This window comes from Sinohyriopsis cumingii, chromosome 7 (genome assembly GCF_028554795.1).
Source record: "Sinohyriopsis cumingii isolate HCF-2022 chromosome 7, ASM2855479v2, whole genome shotgun sequence".
NCBI classification, from domain to species: Eukaryota; Metazoa; Mollusca; class Bivalvia; order Unionida; family Unionidae; genus Sinohyriopsis; species Sinohyriopsis cumingii.
In genome coordinates this window covers 73552624-73577264 of record NC_142967.1, presented here as the reverse complement: position 1 = coordinate 73577264, position 24641 = coordinate 73552624, and the positions used below count along the sequence as shown (strand labels likewise).

Here is a 24641-nt window from a genome sequence, read left to right as displayed (position 1 = left end):
TGATGGGGACCTAATTGATCAGTCTGTATGAAAACTGAACGCCAGGACTAGCATTTTGCTTTTGTGCCATAAACAGCTCTACAGTAGTGGCTAACGTGCTAAATAGGACAAGGAATTGAACCAGGATGATTTCAAAGTTATATAACTCAAAACTGATTAACTTCCAGGATGAATTTAAGGAGGACAACGTGTAGATCACTGGTGGGAATTGTTGCGAAATACCCACGTCTATCAAAGATCGTCATATCTTTGCAGAATTTTCTTGGCCCACACGTAGAATCATCGTTCAATATTGTGAGGCATTATTGTGTATATTATCAAAATATTCTAGGTGTGTTGGAATTCACTGTAAAATAAGAGTACTTATATCATGATAAACGTTTGTCATGGCTGCTTTTGGAACAAGGACTAATTCAAGAGACCACAACAGCATCATAGTTTGTACATTAGTCAAAAATCAAGTTTCAGTACAAGTGACATGGCAGGCCTCTAGCATTTCTTCTTTTCATGTCTCAAATGGATGCTTTTCTGCAATTTTGGCTTATTTTCACAGTTGAATTTTTCAATGCAGATTAGTATTTTATATTTTATATATGTTTATGTGTTCACAGATACCTGTGCATATATTCCAGGCTTGATACTTTGATTTTTAAAATCACTTAATTATTTAGTGTCATGCCAGATTCTTCAAGTAATGTTGTATATACTGTATATATTGTCCGTAACAGATAGAAGGCCTCAAGATAGATTAGTTCTGTAATTAACTAAGTTACCTTCTCTAAATAAAGTCATTATTATCATTATTATTATTAACTCCCATATCTTTTGCCTTGGATGTCATATAATTACATCTGTAAAAAAAATTCATACAAACTTAATATCACCTTGGTTAATAAAGTCCCGTTTAATTCATATTCATTATTAATCTGAAACCTTCTGAAATGTATGTAAAACTTCTGAAACTTCAGTAAAATACTATATAATGATCAAAATTTTAGTGAAATCTCACAAAAGTTTTAGTCAAATATTTGTGAAATCTCACCAGACTTTTCAGAGAAATGAAAAAGACTTAAGTGATGCCATCATGGATTAGGCTTTGTATGCGAGAAAGAAAATGAAGACAAGAAAAACCTAAATCTTATTTGATAATGTCAAAATAAAATTTATGATCCATTTTAAAAATTATGGTGAATATTTATCATTGATTCCCAATAATGTCTAAGAATCATTAGGCAGTTTATCAGAAATCTGAAGCAGATTTTTTTATGGTTTAGATAGAAAGCGCTTAAAAAACCCGTCTGAAATCCGCCTCAAGTATGCCTGGAAAGTTTCGTATGGGATGAACTATTACCAAATTCCATATGAACTATTTACAAATTCCATATGGACCAATTACACATTCCATATGGTATATTTGCCAATTCCATATGGACTATTCACAAATTTCATAGGGAGTATTGCCAAATTCCATATGGATTATTCATAAATTCCATAGGGATTATTGCCAAATTCCATATGGAATTTTAATTTTATTCCAAATGGACAAGCTATAGATCTCATGGACTAATTTGCATGTTCCATGAGATTTTCCATACGGAGTATGTAAGGAATCCGTAACAATTCCATATGGATACACTGAAATCCATAAGAGTGCTTCATCTATAGAATAAAAATGTCCATATGGATATTTCTGAAAAAAGTACGTATGGATTCCATATTGAATCTATGTGGAAAATTTTGTACGGGTAACTGAGCCTGGATAATGCACAAATGTTAATTTAATTAGGATCCCTTTTCTCTAATCCTTACTAAAACAAGAGCAGAGTGGTAAAGCAGGTAGTTTTTAGTTGGACTTGGTACTGTAAGCAACAATGGTTTTCTAGTTTATGTGAAGATCTCAGATTAATTTTACATAAAATTGCAGAACCCTTACTAGGTGTTTGTGTGTCCTTTGAACCCGAATGTAACAGTCATGTATCAATTGAAATATTTTTATTTGCTCACTTTCTATACATCTTTAGTTGTCCAAACATTCAAGACAGTCTTCTCAGCTACAACTGCTTTTATAGTCCCTATTCATATTACTGCTTGGTATTGGTTTTGTTTGGTGCTTTACAGCACAGCAACACAAATAGATTATTTAGTGCCGACAGGAAAGTGCCTTACCCAAAAACACACCATAGTAGCTAATCCAGACTGTTCCAGTGGTAGGATAAGAACCCACATCTTTTCCTTTTTTAGTCTGGCATGCTGATAAATGAGTCACAGTGGTTCCATACTGTTCTGTACATACATTTCTCATGAGAACTCATTTAGCTTCAAACTGGCTTATCCTGTTAATCATGCTTGCTGACTGAGTGACAAAAAAATTTTCTATCCACAACTGCATTTTCAAAGCTTGAGAAAGAGATATTCAACTTTTTGGCGATATAACCCGCACATTTTCCAGTCCAGTTGTTTATAAACAAATTCGGAGAGGAATGTCTATTGTGATATAGTAAACCCACTGATAATAATGACAGTTTGGCATGCACTGTTTGTATTTCATAACATCTAAGAGAGAGAGAGAGAGAGAGAGAGAGATTAGTTCAGGCAATTATTAACAAAATTGTTGAAATCACCTCACATGACATGTTGAGAGATGCCCTAAATGTGTGCTTACCCCCAATTAATCATGAACCTCACTGCCCAAACAGTGAACCAAAAGCATTTATCAATTTAACATTCACACCTTCTTGAGTCCTCAGCTGAACTAGGTGTTTCAGATTGCTCAAGAAAAAAACCACTGTCAAGTCTGATTAAGTAACACTTATCCATATCAAACTAAACTGCCACCACAGAAAATACCTATGAAATAGACAATCCACTGAAGCTGATAATATTAATTAGAACAGATCTTTGACTGCCTGACATGCTTTTTAAATTTTTAAAATTTATATATAACATTACTATGTCCAGTACAGCAATTTATATTTTGAACTATTTGCATATTCCTGAAAATTAGTGATAGCGTGTATGAAATTCTCCAAATTACAAGTGTCATTTCCATAGATGTAACTTTTGTTTCAAAAAAATCTGGCTACAAATGTGTCAAGTAAATAGATCATTACAGAACATCTGTGTTTTGTGAAAGATGCATATCAAGTACCTTTCCATGTCTGTGAATTTTTCATGTGCACAGTGCTTGTAATTAGACCACATGATGAAAAACAAAAGAGAACAAAGTAATATCATGATGATGTGAATTTCAGCAACAAACATGTTGTATCTGTTATCAAGGAGAGTAACACAATTGGCCACATCCTACCTTAGTACACTACTTTATTTTGCGTTAAGGAACAATAAAGTGCAGACTTACTGATAAAGAAAGAGATTGATATTACCACAAGACAAGCTTCTTAATGCTCAAAAGCTCTATTACAGCCTTTGTACAGTGGTTAACTCAAAAATACAAGACATAAATACACCTAGGTGATATGCAGTCATTGTTCTCTTCTATTCTTTTCATTTTATCTCACACAAACACATAGTGGTACTCAATTATTTTAAAGATCAGCACATACACACGCATGCACACTCTGAAATCTGTAATTAGACTCACATAATCTGAATTACAGTAATGTCATACTACTGGCAACATAATTTTTTTAACAATCCAGAATTCTAGATTAATGGGTCGGCATGGTTTGAACATTATAATCGCCAAAGGAAGTACTTATAGGAGTTCTTTCATTTTCAAAACACAACTGTTGAGTGATTAGAGAAACACCATGGATTGTTACTAAGTTCTGTAAAAAAAATTTTAAGCAGATTCCACTTGGATTTTAAGTGGATTCAGGGTGTATTCCACTTAAAAAATCCAAATTTCAGATGGACTTAGGCAGACTGGGAATACTGCTAAGGTGACAGACTGAACCCGTCTAATAGTTAAGCTTACTATTTCTCTTTTTTTCCTCCTAAAAAGATCATTGTTTGATAGAAATGTTCTGATTATTCAGTTCATTTTCCTACTGTAAGACAAGATGAACTAGTCTGACATGGAAGGATAAAAATTTGCAAATGGTCCATCATGATAGACTACTTAGTGTTCTGGTAGATAATAACCTATCATGGACTGAACATATCAAACATATCAGTAAAAAGTTAATTCAAGATTATGGCTTCTCAGTAGGATAAAATATTTTCTTCCTGAAAGGCACAGAAAACTATTTTATAACAGTTACATACAACCCTATTTAGACTACTGTAATACAGTATGGGGTAATTCAAATGACAAAAACATAGCAAAGCTGGCACATCTTCAAAAAAGAGCATTAGGGCTAATATCAATCCAAAAAGAATGCATTGAAAATTTAGCTGGTAAGTTAAAAATATTACCTATCAAAGACTGAATCTGTTTGAGAAAAGCCAAATTAATGTACAGGATGTCCCACAATAGTGCTCCTGAATATTTACAATCACTATTCCAGTATAGGCTACCTATTTTAAATACTCGCCACCTGCAATCCATGTCTACCAAACAGTATAAAATTCACAAACCAAATGAGGAGTTATTTAAAAAAAGTTTCCAATACTCTGGAACTTTGCTCTGGAATAGTATTCCAGTTGAGATTAGAAATGCCCACTCTACTTCCTTCTTCCAAACCCAATATATCCAGTGGCTTCAGAGAGGCAGCTAAAATAAATAAATTCCTTTGTATGAGGGCCTCAAGGTAGATTAGTTCTTAGCTAATTGTGTTACCCTCTTTAAATAAGGTCATTATTATTATTATTATTATTATTAACAAGAGATCTAGATGAGCACCTAGGGGTGACCCCGTGGGAAAGGAAGGCAGGTTGGAGAATTTCCTCCTAAGAGCTCTTCAGTGATTTCCATACCAAGGACCTGACTGATGATGAGGTCCCATCTGAGGTTAATGCATTGGAATGGATCCGCATCTGTTTCAAGAATTCAGCAAGTGACCCCTTGGGGCAGCCCACATGAGTATGCTACTTACTTAATTGCAATAGGCCGGGAGCAGTTGTGAAGGATTCATGTTGATAATCCTTCAAATATTGTGAAGTAGCGGTGTGTGTGTGTGTGTGTGTGTGTAATCTGATGAGGGTCTCAGCTTTGAATGGAGTAGCCTTTAAAAATTCTTTGTGATGGTTAAGAAAGACCTTCAAGGAGTCCAGTGTAGAAGTTCCACTGAAAAAGATGTGGCAGAAAGTGAATGCTGGGGTGTCTTTGCCAGTTTCCAGCATGCATTGTAATGTAGCTGGGTTCAGAGTGACCTCCTTCAGCATAAAAAATGAAGTACACCACTCCCTTGATAACTCGCGCACATCGGGGTCCAGAAACATCGACCGCACTATAAGTGAGACGCGAGTTATCGAGGGACCTATAAAATAAGCCCAAAACCAATAAAATGATTGACGACATAATGGAGAAATAAGGGGGGGGGGGTAGGCATATTTTACTGTTGAATACTCACTTTATAATCATTCTGAGATTAACTGTTAATAAATATCTCTTCATAACGGTGTACTTTATTATATCCTCATAGGACAACAATATATTGCGGTGATCATTGAAAACATTATTCCATGTGGTTTCCGTTCGCTTAACATGTGTACCACTTCACACATTGTGTACTACGTCACTAATTTTTATGTTGAATTGGATACATTCTAGTTTTATTGTTTGATCCAAATTAGACATTTTTTTTATATACAAAAGATCGACTCTTTTCGAGAAAGTGTCGATTGAACGATAGATAGATAAATAGATTTGAATGTGATAGAAGTAAAATGGAAAACAATAAAAACATGGGTTAATCAGTACTAACATATTTAATTTGTCTACAAATTTAAAACAACATAAATTAGAACAGTTAATACTTGCCGTTTGTGCCACGCTTGACAAATATCAATTCACTTTTTGAAAAAATCAGTTATTTTTGTGTGTGTGTGTTACTCTTGGTTTCTCTGCCGCCGAGCAAAATCCCTCAGATTTCTCAACTGCATGAGCTTTACGTAGTCAACATTTTGGGTCTCCAGCCACCTTATGGCAATATCAAAATATTTCATTGCCTCCTGTGCAGGGGGTGGGGGTGCAACATCTGCGTCTGCATCACTTTCAACACTTGTGTTACTCCAGTTAGAATTGTCTTCTGCTGCAAATTTGTTTGCTATAGAAAATAATTATAGTTTCATCTGACATGTATTCGGCTGTGGGGCAATCATTGTCATCACAAATCCACTCCTCCATATCATCAAGAGAAACGCCCATCTCAGGACCATGAGTCTGTACGAATTTCTCCCAAACAGCCTCGGCATTAATGACATCAGTTTCACTGAAACATTGAAGTCACTATCATTGTTGTTGTCTCTGTTACTGTTTTGCTTTACGTCAAAGACAGCTCCAATGCAACAAACACTTCCCCAAGTTGTTGATCAAAACAAAGCTGGCACGTACATGTAATTAGGTTCTCACAGAAGTACTCACGGGTTTCGATGTGATGGTCGATTGACTCTTTTCTTGTTTTCAATGAACAGAATATGTTGTGATTATAATGTTTACACTGAAACGGAATTAAAGGATTAGAACGTGACTTTCACACAGGAAGACGTTTAATTGGTGTTTATTTCATTCTCTGTTGCCACCTGTTAGCATTTACCAGAAGTTTTCATTGATCGCTATTTCACCAGACTGTTTATTTACAGTATACTGACAACTATTTATCATAAAAACTTACATAATATATGATATCTTTAAACAGAGGTCTCGCTAGGATTTTAAAACTTGGTCTTTCTGCCTCTGAATTCAGTCACTAAAAATCAGTACATTTTCTCACTCGGGCACTAGTCAAAGCCTTTGAACTAGCCGCCTAGCTGTTACATCATGTTCTTTTTTTTTTTAATGTACTCTTATAAAATGGCAACAGTACATCAAAGAGTCTTTCAGTCACTGAATTCTGTCATTGTAAATATCAGCACAGTTAACTGATCAACACATTTTCCCACAAAGCAGGTGGCTGAAACAGGACCGGCAAATCTTTGAATTTTCCCGCGCACCTATTACATGCGTATGGAGGACTCCCGCCTCAGTGATTTTCTGCGTCCCAGATAAAAAATTGGCATCCAAATACGCGTAATTAAGCGTTTTCGAGATCTCTGAAATTAATTCTTCTTTAGAACTTGCAAATTTCAAAATATGGATTACATTTTTACGGGCATTAATCACCATTTTCGATGATAAAACGAGCAATGTATCAAGGTTTAATTTATCAATTCTTATCGTAATTTTTTCATGTTCAGCATATTTTAAAGATATTTTAAATACATTTTCTCTGGAAAAAATCAGGAGCCAAGACGGACACTGCGTTATAAGCGGGATCGCGAGTTATCCAGGCGCGAGTTATCAAGGGAGCGGTGTAGCTAAGAAGAGGTCAGCATAGGAAGCTATTGTGACCAAAATCTGGAATTTCTGCTCACTAGTTTCAATTGTTTTAATGGCAAGGCTCCTGCAGCAAAAAAGAAAAGTTTTATGGGTCATTTTGGAAAATGAACCTGCTAACCAGAGGCAGAGAAGATAGGTCTCAAGGAAGAAGGAGGGAAAGGAGCACCCTTTAAACCATTGAGCAATGTCTTAGCCTGAGGAGATCCTCTTCTATTTCCACACTTGTAGAGGAATGAGGAAGAAGCAGATCTGGCTGCGGTTGGTACCAGAGACCTTTGACAAAATGGAAAGGATCTTCTTGGGTTGTGCACCAGATGGTTTTTGGCACAAGTTCCTGGGTTAACTTTATTTACCACCTTATCAAAAAACCTGGAAATGTGGTCTGCCCATCTCAACTGCAACTTCATAGAGTGTCAAACCTCTTAACCCTAATAAGACATTCTTGGCAAGGCAGTAAGTTTGTTCCCATGCAAATTAGACAGTTTTCTGGAAAGTGCAACAAAATATCAAGTACTGCTATTATCAAGCTGGAAAACATGCATTTAGAACACCAGAAGTATAATTCAATACTGATGCAGCAACAGCAAACATTGTCTGTAAAGTATAATTGAACCTTAATTACCTCCAGTCCAAATTCACAAACTGCCAGTTCCAAACCCTATGGGGCTTAGTGGCTTCTTGCCATCTTTAAACTTGACATAATCCTTTAAGAAAAAAGTAAATTTCACACGGGCCATGATGATGGCAATCATCTTTCCACCATGAGACATAGTCAAATCCACATGTATACTATATGTAAATGTCTTTCAGTTTACCCTCTAAGAATCTGAATATTCCTTTTATTCTTTTGTAATATTAAAACCTTGTAAGATATTTACTGTTCCTTTACTGGGACCCTTCCTGCCATGTCTTATCCTCATCAGTTTCCTCAGGCAGCCCATATGCATATGGTTCAGCTTCTCGGCACAGCATCTGTAAACCATCCAGGTTTTGCAATCATACAGCAGGGCTGGCAACACAATGGCTTTGTAGACCTTAAGTTCTATTTGTAGGCTGATACCTCTGCTCCCACACTCAGCTTATTTGAGTTTCGTCATGGCCACTCTGGTGGCCAAGTGTTAGAGCGTCCACCTAGGATCTTACAAAAATGGTACTAACAGCTGCCTCGCTTGGCACTCGCATTAAGAGGTTAGTGTTAAGACTGGTTGGCCTGGTGTCAGGATATGTGACTGGGTGAGACAACATGCTACATGTCTGCGACATGATGCCCCAGTGCTAGGCATCACTATAAACTGCCACACTGCAGACATCACAGCAATATGACTGAAAAATTGTTAAAGCTACATTAAAAAATCCAAATCTCACACACACACACACTGCTCCCACATATACTTTAGCAATTCCGGTGTTCATCATCAAAGTGGACTGCACATGACAGCGTGCTGATGAGAGATGAACTTATCCACTGCCACTAGGATTTGACCATTTACGCAATGATAGGTCCTATACAAGGCTTTTCTGGAGCAGGTTGGTGCCTCATGCATCACTGCTATTTTCTTGATACTGATTGCAAGACTAAAATTGTCACAAGCTAAAAAGAAGTGGTCCTTACTGTGTTGCATGTCATGCTCAGATTTGGAATTCAGAGAACAGTTGTCAGCAAATAGGAGATCATGAACAGTCATGCACTTCCTGTCACTTTGTCTTAGCCTTAAATTTCTCTGATTGAAAACCTTGCTTTCAGTCAGGTATCTGATGTTGATCCCAATGTCATAGTCATAGGAGGTAGCATTAAGTATGGCAGAGAACATTATACTGAAGAGGGCTGGGGACAATACAGAGACTTACTTGAGTCCATTGGTGAATGGGAAGTCTTCAGATGACTCACTGCCATACAAAACATAAGCAAGCATGCCATCATGGAACTGGCAAACCATTACAATGAATTTTTCTGGGCAACACAATTTTGCAATAATCTTCAATAAGTCCCTTGGCTGTCTGTGTCAGAGGATTTTGTCAGATCAATGAATTTCATGTACAGGCTGGTGTTTTGTTCCTGGCATTTCAGCTGGAGTTCATGAGTTGCAAACACCATGTCTGTGGTCCCTTGTCCTTTCTGAAGTCAAACTCACTCTCTGGCAGGAGCCCTTGATCAATGTTGTGCACAAGAAGATTCAGCCAAATTCTGATTTTCCCAGCTATTGACAGCAAAGCGATGCTCCAGTGATTTTCAGAGGTTTGTCTGTTGCCTTTCTGCTTGTAGAAGTAGAGGATGGAGGCACTCCTGGGGTAGTTTCCAGAGTCCACATTATTAGAAGAGTTCAGTCAGTTTCTGTGCCATGTTTGAGCCTCTGGCTTTGTAAATCTCTGCTGGTATAGCATCTGCTCCAGGTCCAAGTGTTTTGCCATTTGAAAGCAGATCAATGGCTTTCATTTTAAGCAGGAAGAATACTATGTTGGTGATTAGTAGTCATGTTTAATGCATTTTCTCAATAGGATGAGTCTGCTGCTCTTGCATTTGCCAAATCCATTTTTGCCAATGACAAGTGACCATGTCTAGTGATCTGTACAAACTCAAGCACTGAAGTAACCAAGGATAAAGGGCTTGTCTGCATTTGGTACTTCTGCAATACGAGACTCCGTCTTCATAAAATCTATCCTTGATCTCATCTGGACTGATCATTGTAGGTGCACAGCCACTATGATAGTTGCCTAGCTTCTTCCAGTAGGATTTTATTTTGTGACTTTTGTGAAACAGTGCTGAAGCGAAAACATTTGACTACTTGTGAATTAGTGCAATTAATAGGCACAATGGTTGCTAGTGAGACAGGCTTAGAATATGCCCCTCTCTACTACAAACCTTTGGAAAGGGAAAAAGACAGATTACTGAAAATGCATAGCTGCCAACCTTCCAGGCTCACAATTAGTGAAAATAGGGATAAAAGTTGTGAATTTGGACACGTCAGTGAAAAATACCATGACAATAACTCCATCTACTTTGACCATCAATACTACACTATATCAAGATCGCAATATAAAACTAAAACACTACATATATGTGGAAATATATCTGCATTTCTAATGCTAAAGATACAATTAAATGGTGGATCCAAAATGTTAAAATCAGTCTTAAGCCTATTTGCAGAGGTAACCCAGACATTATTATCATGAGTGACAGTGCTCTTATAGGATGGGGAGGGGTAAATGAGACAGACGATGTTAAACTGGTGGTTGCTGGAGTAGTACTGAGAAAATGAGCCACATCAATGTTTTAGAATTGCAGGCCTGCTTCCTGACATTAAAGTCTCTTTGTGGATACAAATATAACTTACACATTAGGATCTTCATGGATAATACTGGTTGAAAGCTTGCCATCTTCCTTGGAAGAATAATGTTGAAGCAAATCACCTATCAAGGAATTTCAATGATGATGCAGAGTGGATGTTAAACAAAGCAATCTTTAATAAAATTCATGCAATATTTGGACAGTTTGATATTGATATGTTTGCCTCTAGATTGAATCATCAAATTCACAAATACATGTCATATAGACCAGACCCACATGTGTGGGCCATTGATGCTTTCTCTATGATGTGGTTAGACCTAATTTTATATATGTTCCCACATTTCAGTCTGGTGGGATGTGTTCTTCAGATGATAGTAGATGACTGTGCAGAAGTGGTCCTTGTAACACCATTGTGGACAACACAGCCCTGATTTCCCTGCCTTTTGTGACAAATTGTTCAGCAATCGTACAGTCTTCCAGATTCGCTTCCTGTTGACCTTGCCTCAGGATCCACTCAAGGAACATCAACTGTGGAAAGCCTGCCTAGGTTTGCTTCGCTTATCAGGAAAGCCTTGTTCCGTAAAGGCTTATCAGGACAAGCTGCCAGTGTCATACTCGACTCATGGAGGGAATCTACAAGGAAACAATATTGGACACGTATCCAGAAATGGTTGCACTTTTCGGTTGGGAAACATATTGATCCCCTTGATCCACCTGTAAATTTGGTCCTGGCTTTCCTGACAGAGCTGTTTGACTCTGGTTTAGGTTACAGCTCCATCAACACTGCCAGATCTGCTGCATCTAGTTTAGTTAAACTGGGTAGTAATGTTGACCTAGGTAATAATGTCCTCATAAAAAGATTTTTGAGAGGAGTTTTTCTATGTGGGCCATATTTGCCAAGTATGGCATAACCTGGGATGTGAGAACTGTGCTTCAGCATCTGACTCAGAAACTAGTGATATTGTTGGCCTTATTTAGTGGCCAGAGATGCCAAACTTTGCATGTCGTAAATATTGATGATATTACTATTTTTTCTGATAGAGTTGTTGTCAGAATTAGGGACCTTTTGAAGCAAAGTAAACCTAGTCACAAATGACTTTTTCTGCATATCATGATAAAAGACTATGTATAGTTGAAACCTTACAAGAATGCTTCAGTAGAACTTCTTCCCTTTGGGGAAATGAGAAAAAATTATTGATAAACCACACAACCTCTTTATACAGCTGTTGCTAAAATCACCATAGCTAGATGGATCTTTACTGTTATGAAGGTGGCAGGGATTGACACATCCATTTTTGGGGCACACAGCGCTAAAGCTGCATCAATCACTGCTGCAGCTAAAATGAAACTGTCTTTGCATACTATTATTAAGGCTGTAGGATGGAGTAATGACTGCACTTTCCGCAAGTTTTATCACAGACCTATATCGGATTGCTTCGATTTCAGCAGTGCTGTGCTTGGGAAGTCCCAGCTATAAAGACGTTTGATTCAATCTCAGATGCTTATATATTGTTCTTTATAGTTTTATCTAGTATCACAAATATACATTTTACTTTATTTTTTTCATCATTGTTGTGCTTGGATGCATAAACTCTGAAATCTCATGGGACCCCAAAGCACTTACAGGGGAAAAAAAATTTCACAATAAGACTTACCAAAGTCGCAGTTTGATTGGGATTTTATGAACCGGTAAGTGTCTGAGGGATCACATGCCCACCCATTATGCAAATTAATTATCCTCATGCATATCCCACCCTACTGTTGTTCTCTGAGGCATCCAGGCTGATCATGCTCTAAAGACCGACTCATCACATGACCAATTCCATCTCATGTGATCCCTTAGGCACTTAGAGGTTTATAAAATCCCAATCAAACTGCGACTTTGGCAAGTCTTGTTTAATTGTGAGATCCTCATTTACATTTGTATCATTCACACCCTTTGGGGGATTTGTGAGCTTGCTCACTAGCTGTGATTTGATGGCAAAACCAAATTCAGCTTCACAACATTCTTTTTTTACTTTAGTCACTCAAGAAGAAGGTGTAGCCGGGTCCTACTCAGTAGAGTTATCATTCCTCAGTGATTCTATTTTCACTCAGGGCTGCTGTTTGGATCATGAATCCAGCCAGTTCTCTACCAACTAAAGCTGTTCTTCTCTCTGGTCTATCTGCTGATGTGTTCATCATTAGTGTACATTCCACCATTGTCTCATAAAGTTTTTGACTGCTAAGATGGGATCCCCATCAGCCATGGTGTGCTGACTAGGGTTATGGTGAAACAGGCAATGTTTAGGACAGTTCTTTTCTAGCTGATCCCTCATGCTAAGGAGGTGAGCACCATGATCCTAAAAGGGGCAGCTCATTTACCTTGGATGTGCCAAGTTCCACTGCTGATGAGCACATCTGCTTGGCAGCCTGATCCACCATAAGTAATTTTCCAGAGGAAGCCAGGTAGCTGTTCACATGGATCACAGTTCAATGTAGTATGTTCTACTAACTGATTTAGTTCACCCTTTACCTCATAGAGTGTATGGCATTTTAGCCTTCAATATATACGAAGCAAAGTTGCCCAGTGCAGTGCACTATAAACAGAACACCTGTGACTTATTTAACTCCATAAACATAGGCTTGCCTGTTAACTGTTATAGTTCAAGTCACATGGGTCATGAATGTGCATTTACTCATTTTAAATTAAATATAAATTATTCTTTTAAAATTTTACACTGATTTTCTTTAAACAAAGTCTATTCAATCCTGATTATTGAATGCTCTGCACCTTAAGTGTCACCACGAAACTTCAGGTGAAAATTATTTATCGCTATAGACTTTTACAATGGTGGCCATGTAGTAAGCTTGGGTCACAATAAGAGCGCATCGAATGGAATCATCACAATTGAGGTAGTATGAATTCGTTTATCAATATGTGTAGCTTTCATTTTGACATCACAATGCATGGCATTGAATCTGGATTGTAATGGATTTCACCTTAAAGGTTCATTTCTTCCATAAATGTCTATGTACTTTAATAATGATTTTGCCATATGCACTTCCCAGGGCGTCTATATAATGACCTTCCAAAGGAATATGGATGTATACAAATCCAAATGAAGTGAGTACTTGTCTCTTCAAGGTATGTAGAATCAAATTCTAAAAAATGACACCCATTACTGAAATAGTCGGTGTTGAATGCCTATATGACCCGTGCGACCTGTACTATAAGTAGTGTAGTATACATTACATTTAACATCAGTTTTAACTATTTTACATTTCTACTACAAAATACAGAAAGAAAAACCAAATGTTTTGGACCTGGGTTTTTTTCCACCCAAAATTCGCCCGTGGTCGGAATCCGGATTTTAGACTAGATCTATGGCAGACCGGTCTGAACTGCACATAGACAGGTGAAACTTTGCAAAAAGTAGGATACGGTTAGTGTGTGTGATTAGGATTTTTAACATAGATTTTAACAATTTTTCAGTCATATCGCTACGATGTCTGCAGTATGGCAGTTATAGTGATGTGGCATCATGCCGCAGACACATAGCATGATGTCCCGCCCTGTCACATTATCCTGACACCAGGCACAGCAGTCCTAACACTAACCTCTTAATGCTGAGCACCAAGCGAGGCAGCCATTAGTATCATTTTTGTAAGTCTTTGGTATGACTTGGCTGGGGCTCGAACCCACGACCTCCCGCATCCGAGGTGGACGCTCTAACCACTAGGCCACCGGAGTGGTCAGGATAAGGTTAAGGTGGGCATTAGGAATAAAGAGTGGTCCTGATAGGAAAATGATGAGTCTGTTAAGCAAAAACAAAAATAATTTTTTTATATAAAAATATTCAACTTTTACCCTTCTGCTCATGCGCAAGCAAAATAACCAATGGAAAATGATACTTCTAACACAACTAGGTATTAGGCTAATGGAAAATCTGTTGGAACTTGATGTATTAAGAAGTATTCAGAAATAGCTTTCAAAATTGTTTCCTACTCGAATTTCAGACGAAAACGACAAAAACCTCCAGGGTTTAGTGAGTCAAGTACACAATGATTTTCAAAATTATCACCCAGAGAAATTGCCTGCATGGTACACTGAGCAACACATGTTGTCAAAAATGTCCTCTGGACAAGAAAAATGCATGTGTAAATTGGGGGTGGGTGCAAACACTTTCAATCTACAAATTTCCATTGCCTTGTCAGGTCAAGTGAATGATATGTTTTGCTTTATTATAACTATCCCCAAAATATGGACGTTTTTTTACCTCAGGTGTATGCAGCATTACATCTGTGCAAAAACAACCTATCCACTGCATCCTGGAAATCAGTCATTTGTTGGATGTAATGTTAGGAGAAAAAAAGGCAAACACTGAACATGGCAAAGATTTGCATCACAAAATATATGCAGTTTAAAGCATCTGAGGTAGTCCTCAAAAGTTAATCAGGTTCCCTGACCAATTCTGCTGACTAATATGAAACCAGGATCCAAATTCAACACAGACAAGGACATTACAGCAAACAAAAGTGTTTCCATAATCTGTGCTATTAATCCCAGAGTCCATATTTTAAGAGTCATTTCTATATGACTTGCAGCAAAACTGTAATGGCTGGCAGGTCTGCAACTGCTCAGCATTCCAAGACAAGGCCTACTCCAAGTTGCTGTCCAACATCAACACAAAATTTAAAATTACAACATTAGGTAGGGTTGGAAAATTTCATGTGCATCTACAAATTTTCAAACATAGGATTTGATCAGGATATATTCTGTAATAATTGCTACAAAACCCTTTACCTTACTGTACCCCAAGAGCTGCAAGAAATACCGGTCTAAAATGTACACTTATGTGTGGACAAAAGTTCTGCACAGATTTGCAGTTTAAGGAATAGGTGTATTGCAAGTGTGATCAAAACTAAATCACAAAAATTGGTCTCATGGGTTGTAACAAGGTAACACTGATTCAAACCATGCTTATTTAGCTCGAAGTATGGGCCGATCTGACCCAAAAAATCAGACATAGTGCCAGGTATATTTGGACCATGTAAAATATTACCCACCCCCATCCATGCATTTGTTGTGATGGATGAGGATTCTTTCAAATATTAGCTAAAGGCTGGAGGACTGAAGTTGCATATTGCTGAAAGCATTGACTAATTAGCTCTATTTATAGATCATAAGACAAAACATGGTTTAACCATTTGACCTGTCACCCATACTTAAAAAGTTTGTGCTACTGGTGCCTTAGTGTAATCTGAAAAAGAAAAAGAATTTGTTGTCCACATAAACCCAAACAGGGTGGGAAGGTAAAACCAGGTTAAGAACTTCAATCTTCCAGCTTTCGACAAATATTTCAAATGCTTTGATGAGGGGAGCGGGGTTCTTTTCCCATATTAGGCCAAAAGCATGTCTGATTGAAATTGCATGTTTAAAGAGGACAACAAATTTAAACCAAACCATAAGGATACAAAACAAGATAGACATCTCATCAGAATTTATTTTCTCTCTCTCCCTCTCTATCCATCCAAATACAACAGGAATCCAGTAAAGATGATCTGATCATTCTGAATAACCATGTGGTCCAAAGTAATTTAAGCAAGAGTTTGAATGCTCTGTGCAGTTGTCAAAGCAAACAGAAAGATCGATTTTAAAGTTAACATTCTCATATTTAGAGCTTGCAAAGGGATCAAACTGCCCACAAAATCTAAAACCTTAACATCCCGAGTAAAGGAATATCTGCATTTTGGAGGTCTGGCATGAAAATACCCCTCATGACTGCTGAACAGGTTATTATCAATTGAATCTGAATTCCAAATACATGCCAGAGTCTGTGCCAGCACTGATTCATGAGCGATTACAACACTGTAAGAGGACCAGTGCCTACAAAGAGAAACAAGCTATAAAATAATTTGGTTCACAGTTGGTTTAATTGGAATAGCCTTCCATTTACTACACTGCAAAAACCAATTTTTTTAAAGCCATGTTGTACTGTTTGCTAGTTGATAGTCTTGAAGACATGGACAAAATTTGTAACTGTTTTTTTAAAGTCCATGACTTTCCAATTCAACACTGATATAATACAGCCTATCAAGAGCATTTGGTGAAGCAACAGATGACTTTATTGACTGAGAAAGATATAGCAGATTTTTCTGCTTTGGGAGAAGGACTGGAATTTGACATATTCATTGTAGTAATATTGGGAACCAAATCTGTGTTGGCCACAAGGGAGCTACTTGAACTGCCTCCTGTACTTGATCTTGTGCAATTGTTGCTAGGACCCTTGGCAGGATTCCGAAAGGATGGAAATTATATGGTGAGAAATCTCTCCAGGGTAATCAAAAAGCATCCATCACTACAGCTTCTGGATCAGGTTGCAAGGACATGTATGGTTTAATTTGGAAATTCAAACTAGAAGCAAACAAATCTGTTTGGCTTGAAAAGAACATTACTTGGTCTGCCAAAAATCTTGGGATTGAGATTCCATTCAGTTGAATCAGTAAAATTTTTAGACAATAAATTTGCAAGAATGGTGGTGTGTATTAGCATATGAGTTGCAGAAGAAAGACAAAATGTTGTGTTCAAATGCCCAGAGCCAAATATATTTGGCCAGAAGTGAAAGATCTCTCTTAGATTCATCTTTATTATTTATGTAAGAAACAGATGTTGTACTGTCAGTTTTAATAAAAATGTGAACATTGTTTTGAGAAAGACAGATACTCTGTAAACCATAAAAAATTGCTTTCTGCTCAAGTAGATTTGTATGATGGCCTGACTCTTTGGCAGACTGGAGTTCTCCAGTCGCTGGAACTGTAACATTAGCACCCCATCCAAACATAGATGCATCTGTTTCCAAGTAAACTGCTGGGTCTGCTGATTGTATATATGTCACATTCATGATGTGAGGTTCTGAACCCACCAATGAATGTCCTCTTTACTTCCAGAGGATGATCATAGATGCCATTTGTTGACTTTAGAAAAATTTCTCTCCCACTCTAAATTTCTGTACAAAAATGAGGACCAGGCAGAACCAATTAAACAGAAGAAGTGAACAGGTCAAAGAGAAGTGAAACCCGTCTAACTTTACATGCTGAGGAAGATAAAACCCTTTTACAGCTGTTTATGATCTTGTCAACTTTCTCATGTGGCAAAGATAGGGTCAACTCAATGGAACTGAGGAATAAACCCAAATTAACTATAACCTGAGTAAGGGTCAGGATCAATTTCTCAGGATTTATTTGCAAACCTGCATTTCACATGACATGCAACAGAGCTTGTGTATTGTTCTCACAAAGAGATCTGGCAAGATTCCTGTCCAGTGAATTCTGAGAATCTATAATTGAAAAAATTTTGAAGTTTATTTAGGGTAGAAAATTGTTCCGTTGATTTCTTTACCTTTTGGCCTGGCATCCAGTCCTAGGGTGTTCACTAAGATTTTAAAACTCATTTTTGCATTTTTGAGGAGCAGAGGCATTATGTCATCTTACTATATAGACGATTCACTGGTCAGGAATCTTGCCAGATCTCTTTGTGATCTCATGCTAATTCCGAAACCAAGCATCTTTTATTTACACAGCAGTGATATCTGACATAATCCAAGTACTGCTGAACAAGCTTGAATGCCACTAATATATTTAATTTAAATCCTTCAATCTGTCCACATTCTTAATTGCCCATTCAACCTCCTGAGACTCAAATCAATTAAATTAATCCTTTTCACATTCAAACCAAGCGTGTGAAATATGTGCATTTAAACAAGACATTTTTTTAATATTATTCTTGACTCTGTAGAACAAGGTGAGTTCTTCACCTCAGTAGGTCTTAACGATGCATACTTCTTTTGGAATTAGCATGGTTATCAATCACTCTGTACCATCACCATCTACAGGTATGTCTCTCTTGGGATATATTTTTACAGAATTACAATGTATAGTTTCTACTGTGCTCATTAAAAGCCATTTTGCCTAAATAAGTCATGTAATGACAAATAAACCTTGGCATTTAATATATATAAAAAACTTTGCTGATGCATAAATTAGAACAGAAAAAGTTGGAACTCGTTCTCATAGACTCAAACAATTCTTTCTTACCAGAGCTCTTGTTCTTAGCAAATTTGCATCAAGGAAGGAAAGTGTAAACAAGCAACACTAACAGCAATTTTTTTAATGTTCTTTTTTATAATAAAATGTACGTTTGAGTGCATTTTTGACATGTCATTTTTTTAATGATTTTAATGGTGTCCCACAACTTGTTGTTGTTTGAAAATTAATTTCAACAAAATACATGATTTCTTATTATAAGTTGATAATTTCATAATGTTGATTCAAATTCGCAGGTTACGTAACCTGATTTTGACTATAAGGGTTTCAGTTATCAATTTTTGTTGTGATTTTCTTCATCTTCAACAGACCGCTCTGGTGGCCTAGTGGTTAGAGCGTCCACCTTGGATGCGGGATGTCATGGGTTCGATCCCCGTCAAATCTAACCAAAGACTTACAAAAATGGTACTAACAGCTGCCTCGCTTGGCACTCAGCATTAAGTGGTTAGTGTTAGGACTGGTTGGCCTGGTGTCAGGTTATGTGACTGGGTGGGACATCATGCTACATGTCTGTATCATGATGTCCCAGTGCTAGACATCACTATAAACTGTCACACTGCAGACATCATAGTGATATGACTGATTTTTTTTTGTAAAGCTACGTTAAAAATCCAAATCACACACACACACACACACACTCAACAAATAGGGATAAAATTATTTTGGTTACTTTTAGTAAAAACAGATGGGATCCACAACTGACCCTCTATCAAAATGGATGCCACATTGGCATCATTTCCAGTTAGAACTAATTATACACAATTAAAAGTCTTCTAATAAAACACTATGTTAATATGACAAACCATTCAAGGGTAGTAGTGACAGGAAGATTTTCAAGACAGCCATCATGGCAGCCACACCAAATGAATGATAAATAACATTTTTCATTGGGACCAGCCAGGTTTCAAAAGAAATCTAGAGGTGAAAACCCCATTTTGATAGAACCATCCATTTGGAGAAGAGACATTTTCATGATGGCTACCATGGTGACCATAGTGAAGGTCAATTTGCATCATTTAATTTAGGGCCAACTAGAATCAAAACTTCAAGATGGTCACCAAGGTGGCCATAGCAAATGTTAGATCAGCACCATTTTAATCTAGGACCAATAAGACATTACAAAAAGTCTTCTGGTGACAACCCCATCTTGATACGGTTTTCTGTTTGGGAGAAGTAACAATAGTATTTTCAAGATGACTGCCATGATGCCCATAAGGATATCAGCCATTATGATTTCCATTTAGAACCAACTAGACATCATACAAATTTTCTGGTGACAGCAAAATGTCAATATGACTAGCCATCTAAGAAAAGCAATGATAACATTTCCCTGATGGTCATGGTGGCTATATTGGAGGTCAGATTAGAACTATTGTCATTTATGACCAACCAGACATCATAAGAAGTCTTTCAGTGAAACCCCATGCTGATATTATCATTTAGTCAGAGGAGAAGTAATTAAAAGATTTTAAAAATGTCCTTGGTGGTTGCCCTCTGGTGAAATCTCCATGTCAATATGACTTTCCTTTTAGAGGAGCAACAATAACAACATTTTTAACATGGCTTCCATGATGGCCATATTGGACATCAGCTCAGCACATTTTCATGCAGCACCAAGCAGACATCATATGAAATCCTCTAGTTAAAACTCCATGACAGTACAACTTCATTCAGGAGGAGTAGCAACAACATTTTGAAGATGGCTGGCATGATGGCCATATGGGACAACAGATTGATGCCATTTTCATTTACATCCAATTAGACATCATCTAAAGTCTTTCGGTGAAAACACCATGCTGCTATGACCATTTATTCTGAAGTAGTAATAAGATGACCATAAGAGGTTTTTTTTTAGAAAAAATGCATTTTGATACAACCATCCATTCAAGTGGAGTAGTGGCAACAAGTTTTCCAAGATAGCAGCATTGTCAGCCACAATGGATGTGACAGCAGTACCAATTTGATTTATGACCACCCAGATATCACAAGGATTCTGATGAAAACTCACTACCAATAGGACTTTTTGGTTCAAGAGCAGCAATAATGAATTTTCAAGATGACTGCTGTAGTGGCCATATTGGGCATCAGATTCACACCATCTTCATTTATGACCATGTTGACATCATATTTCTTTTAGTGAAAACCCCATTTTCATATGATCATCCATTCAGAAGGAATAGTGATAGCAAAATTTTCAAGATGGCCACTCTGACCGCCGTATTAGATATTAGATCATATAACCACAAGAAATATTCTGTAGTAATCTCCTTGTTAATATGCCTTTCTATTCTGAAGGAGCAGGAACAATAAGGTTCTCAAGCTGGCTTCTATTGTGACCATATTGGATATCAGATATGTAAAATTTTATTTAGGACCAACTAGAAACTGCAAGTCTTTTTGAGAAAAAAACCCACGATATGACTAGCCATTCAAGATACTGCTATGGTGGTCATCTTGGATATCCAATTGTCACCATTTTCATTAGGACCAATTAGACCATGGGATGAATGTGTAAAGTTTCATGGCAATCCTCTAAGTAGTTTAAGAGTTGTGATTACAGACTTCTTCTAAAGGAAATATGGTCAAAAGATAAACAGACAACAAACTGTCCCATAAGCTCTACTGGTAATTTTTTTTACAACTACAAAGTGTGATGAGAGACTATACTGATACGGATTTTACATGAATATTCATAAGAAAAACTTTTAATATATTTATTCATTTGAAGAAAGAAAAACTTTTCTCATCAAGAATAAATCATATCTTTCCAGATTAACAAATCAAAATTTCAGTTACTCTGGCAATAAATATTTGTTGTACTTGAAAAATCAGCCAGGATTAATCAGTGAGAAGGTTATGAAAATTCAAGAACACCACCAGGACTATTAAATCTGATTCAGTGTTTTAACTAAGTGCATTATCGAGGAGTTTCCCTGCATTTATATGAAAGCCATTGACTGTACATGCCATACCTTTCTAAACTTGCAATTGTTTCATTTGCTGTACATACTTTACTTCTTATTATGACAAGATTCAGTTTCTCTGACAAAGTTTTCATTAAATATATATAAAAATTAAAGTAAAACATACAGCTACATATAAATACATGATGAAAAAATTGATCATGCAAAAAGATGTACTGCCTCAACATGTGCTTCAGCCAACACCAGATGTATCACATGCAGGTTTGTTTACACGTGAAAATGCTGCAGCCTTAGATATAAAAGGCAATTTGCCCACCATACAGCAGCCAACTACCTGTATATGCAACAGCTGCAAAGCTTTGCAGGTTACAAATAGTGTGAACAGTAGGACAGAAACAGAGAAAAGGTTATTTCTGTAGGATTCAAGCATCTCACTCATGGATCATACAGCCCTTGAAAGTTTTTTTCATGTAGTTTTTAGTTTTCATGGATCTCCAAAAGTTTTCAATAGTATCTTTTGTCAAATGGAAAATAAATTTTTCATATCTTATTTTGTTAATCAATGCAAAAGATTATAGATAAACACACAACTGTGATGATACAGCTACTTCATCTGGCTGCCGACAGAGTCAAGTGTTTTTGAAAGATCCAATTATATACATCTTTATTTACTTATCATTTTTGGAAATACACACAATAGTGAAAAATACTGATTTAAAAAGAGTATCTTTTGTCCAGTCACAATAGTCTGTATTCCCTCAGATAGATTGAAAGAGTTTTTGGCAAATGCAAGTAATAGTTTTTCAGGGACTTGTAATGGAATTAATAGAAAGAAAAAATGTTTAAAAAAAAATCAAGGAGTTCTCAAGACAACCAACTATATTCAAGGATTTTTCAAGGTTGTATGAACCATATCAATGTGTGGCCCTAATTACTAAATATTTATTTTATTCTAGACTACTCTAGACAGTGATTGGAGCAGATCTGATGCAGAAGCCAACAAGCCAGTTCAAAGGTTCAAGCAAGAGAATTACAAGCAGAAAATTGAAGTTTTGAGAGCTGAATGCACAACACAACATTATATAACAGATGCAGACAATATTGATTTATGACAACAAGAAAAGGGAAGAAAATTTCACTTCTAGAGTAAGTATTAACTTATGAACCAGTATCTGCTTTCTGTTGCTGCTCATTGGCATCTGCCATCTTCTTCCAGTGCTTCCTATTATTCATACAGCCCCCATACATTGGAGTCAGCTCTTTCCACAAGCCAGAAAAAAGCTTGTCAAGATAAATGATGGAAACATACATATACATATATACATACATACATACATATATATATATATATATATATATATATATATATATATATATATATATATATATATATATATATATATAATGTGCTACAATATTATTTAATCCATGTTACGTTTGTAATGATTAAAATAGGTGTAATGACAATTTTAAAAATACTGAAAAACATAATCATAATTTGGCTGTTAAATTTACTGTGACCAAGTGCTACATCTCAGTGTTGACAAACTGCAGTAGAATATCTGTGAGAAATATTGAAACACAAAACATTTAGTAAGCATTTTTAAGTATCTATTTGATCAATTTTAGAAGACACAGAAGCAAATATAATTAATGCAGTAGTGATAAATACCTCATAGACAGGTAAACATATTGCATCAATGAAACCCACTTGCATCTTTGGTAGTTCGTGTTGCTTTTCTCGGTCCATCATTGCCTATAACATAAAAAGCGTCTATATCTGACTATACCCTGCATGTTTGGAAATATTACTAGCAGTATGAACAATGTACTTAAGTAGAAGACCTAATTTCACCATTAAACTTAATTGAATGTCAAACATTTAAAATAATGTGAAACTAGATTTGAGTTCTTAAAACAGTGGGCAAAAATTTTAAAACACCAAAACACAAATAAATGAAAATAAATTTGAAGAATTTCTCTAATCACATAAAAATCTAATTAGGTCATTTACATATGCAACCTAAATTTCACTTGTCCACCTCAAGCATATTTTGCTAAAACATGCTAAAAAGTTTTCCATTTGTTCAAAGCATTTAGGTATGAAAAACTGCTCTAATAGAATCATTGGAAAATTATTACAAATATGCTAACACAGTTGCTTCTACCTCTAGTGGTTTTTCTTTAATTATACTACACAGTTTTGCACGAAAAGAAAAGTCTGAAAGTGATATGAGTGTCCCTATGAGCTTCCAGAAAATCAAGGTATGACTATTTCTTCATTTTAACTGCTGAGCAATAAAATGATCTATAATATTCTTTACTGAAACTATTTAGAATTAACAATTGTGGCAGCTATATTTTTCGTTTCATCAGCACCATTTTCATCCAGGACAAAGCAGATACCATTAGAAGACTTCTGGTGAAGACAATGAAGATGCACAAATATAATTTTTAGTGCTCAGAAAAATTCAGCAAGTTCTTTGCAGAAGTCTGAACAAGAGTACCTTCTGGTCTCTAATGAGTGCAAAGATTAACACTAATAAAACTTACATCACCTACTCTAGAACAAAACATAGAGAGCAGCAAAACCAGCATCTGCAATGTTAACATTCTTGTCTCTGGTAAATCATAAATGATGGAACGTGGATAATAATAAAACTTCTATTGTTTGATGATGGATTTTAAAGAAAGACATTTTGTGTGTGTTGCTGCACCATGACATTAGTATGGCATATAGTGCTTTGTACAACAATTGTTTATACAGCAATCTATCAAGTTTAAAATGTGTGTATCATTCTTATTATTGAGCTCATTTGAGATCTTGATGATATAAGTCCATATAAAAGTCTGATCAAAACTAGATCTGAAATATGGTCAACAGTGGTAACAAGCTCAGCCAATC

The 24641-nt window shown here is 36.4% G+C and overlaps 1 protein-coding gene across 3 annotated transcripts in view; it reads right to left on the bottom strand.

The window, feature by feature from the left end:
- LOC149795516 (cGMP-specific 3',5'-cyclic phosphodiesterase-like) overlaps positions 1 to 24641 on the bottom strand; it is a 412811-nt gene that overhangs the window by 39338 nt on the left and 348832 nt on the right. For 2 of the 3 annotated variants that reach the window (XM_089965316.1, XM_089965315.1), the window contains exons 18-19: positions 23409 to 23492; positions 22903 to 23017 (exon numbers count right to left, since the gene is read on the bottom strand). In XM_089965316.1, coding sequence (XP_089821442.1) covers positions 22903 to 23017; positions 23409 to 23492 — 199 coding nt within the window. The remainder of the gene's footprint in view (positions 1 to 22902; positions 23018 to 23408; positions 23493 to 24641) is intronic. The other variant, XM_089965317.1, reaches the window with a different exon arrangement.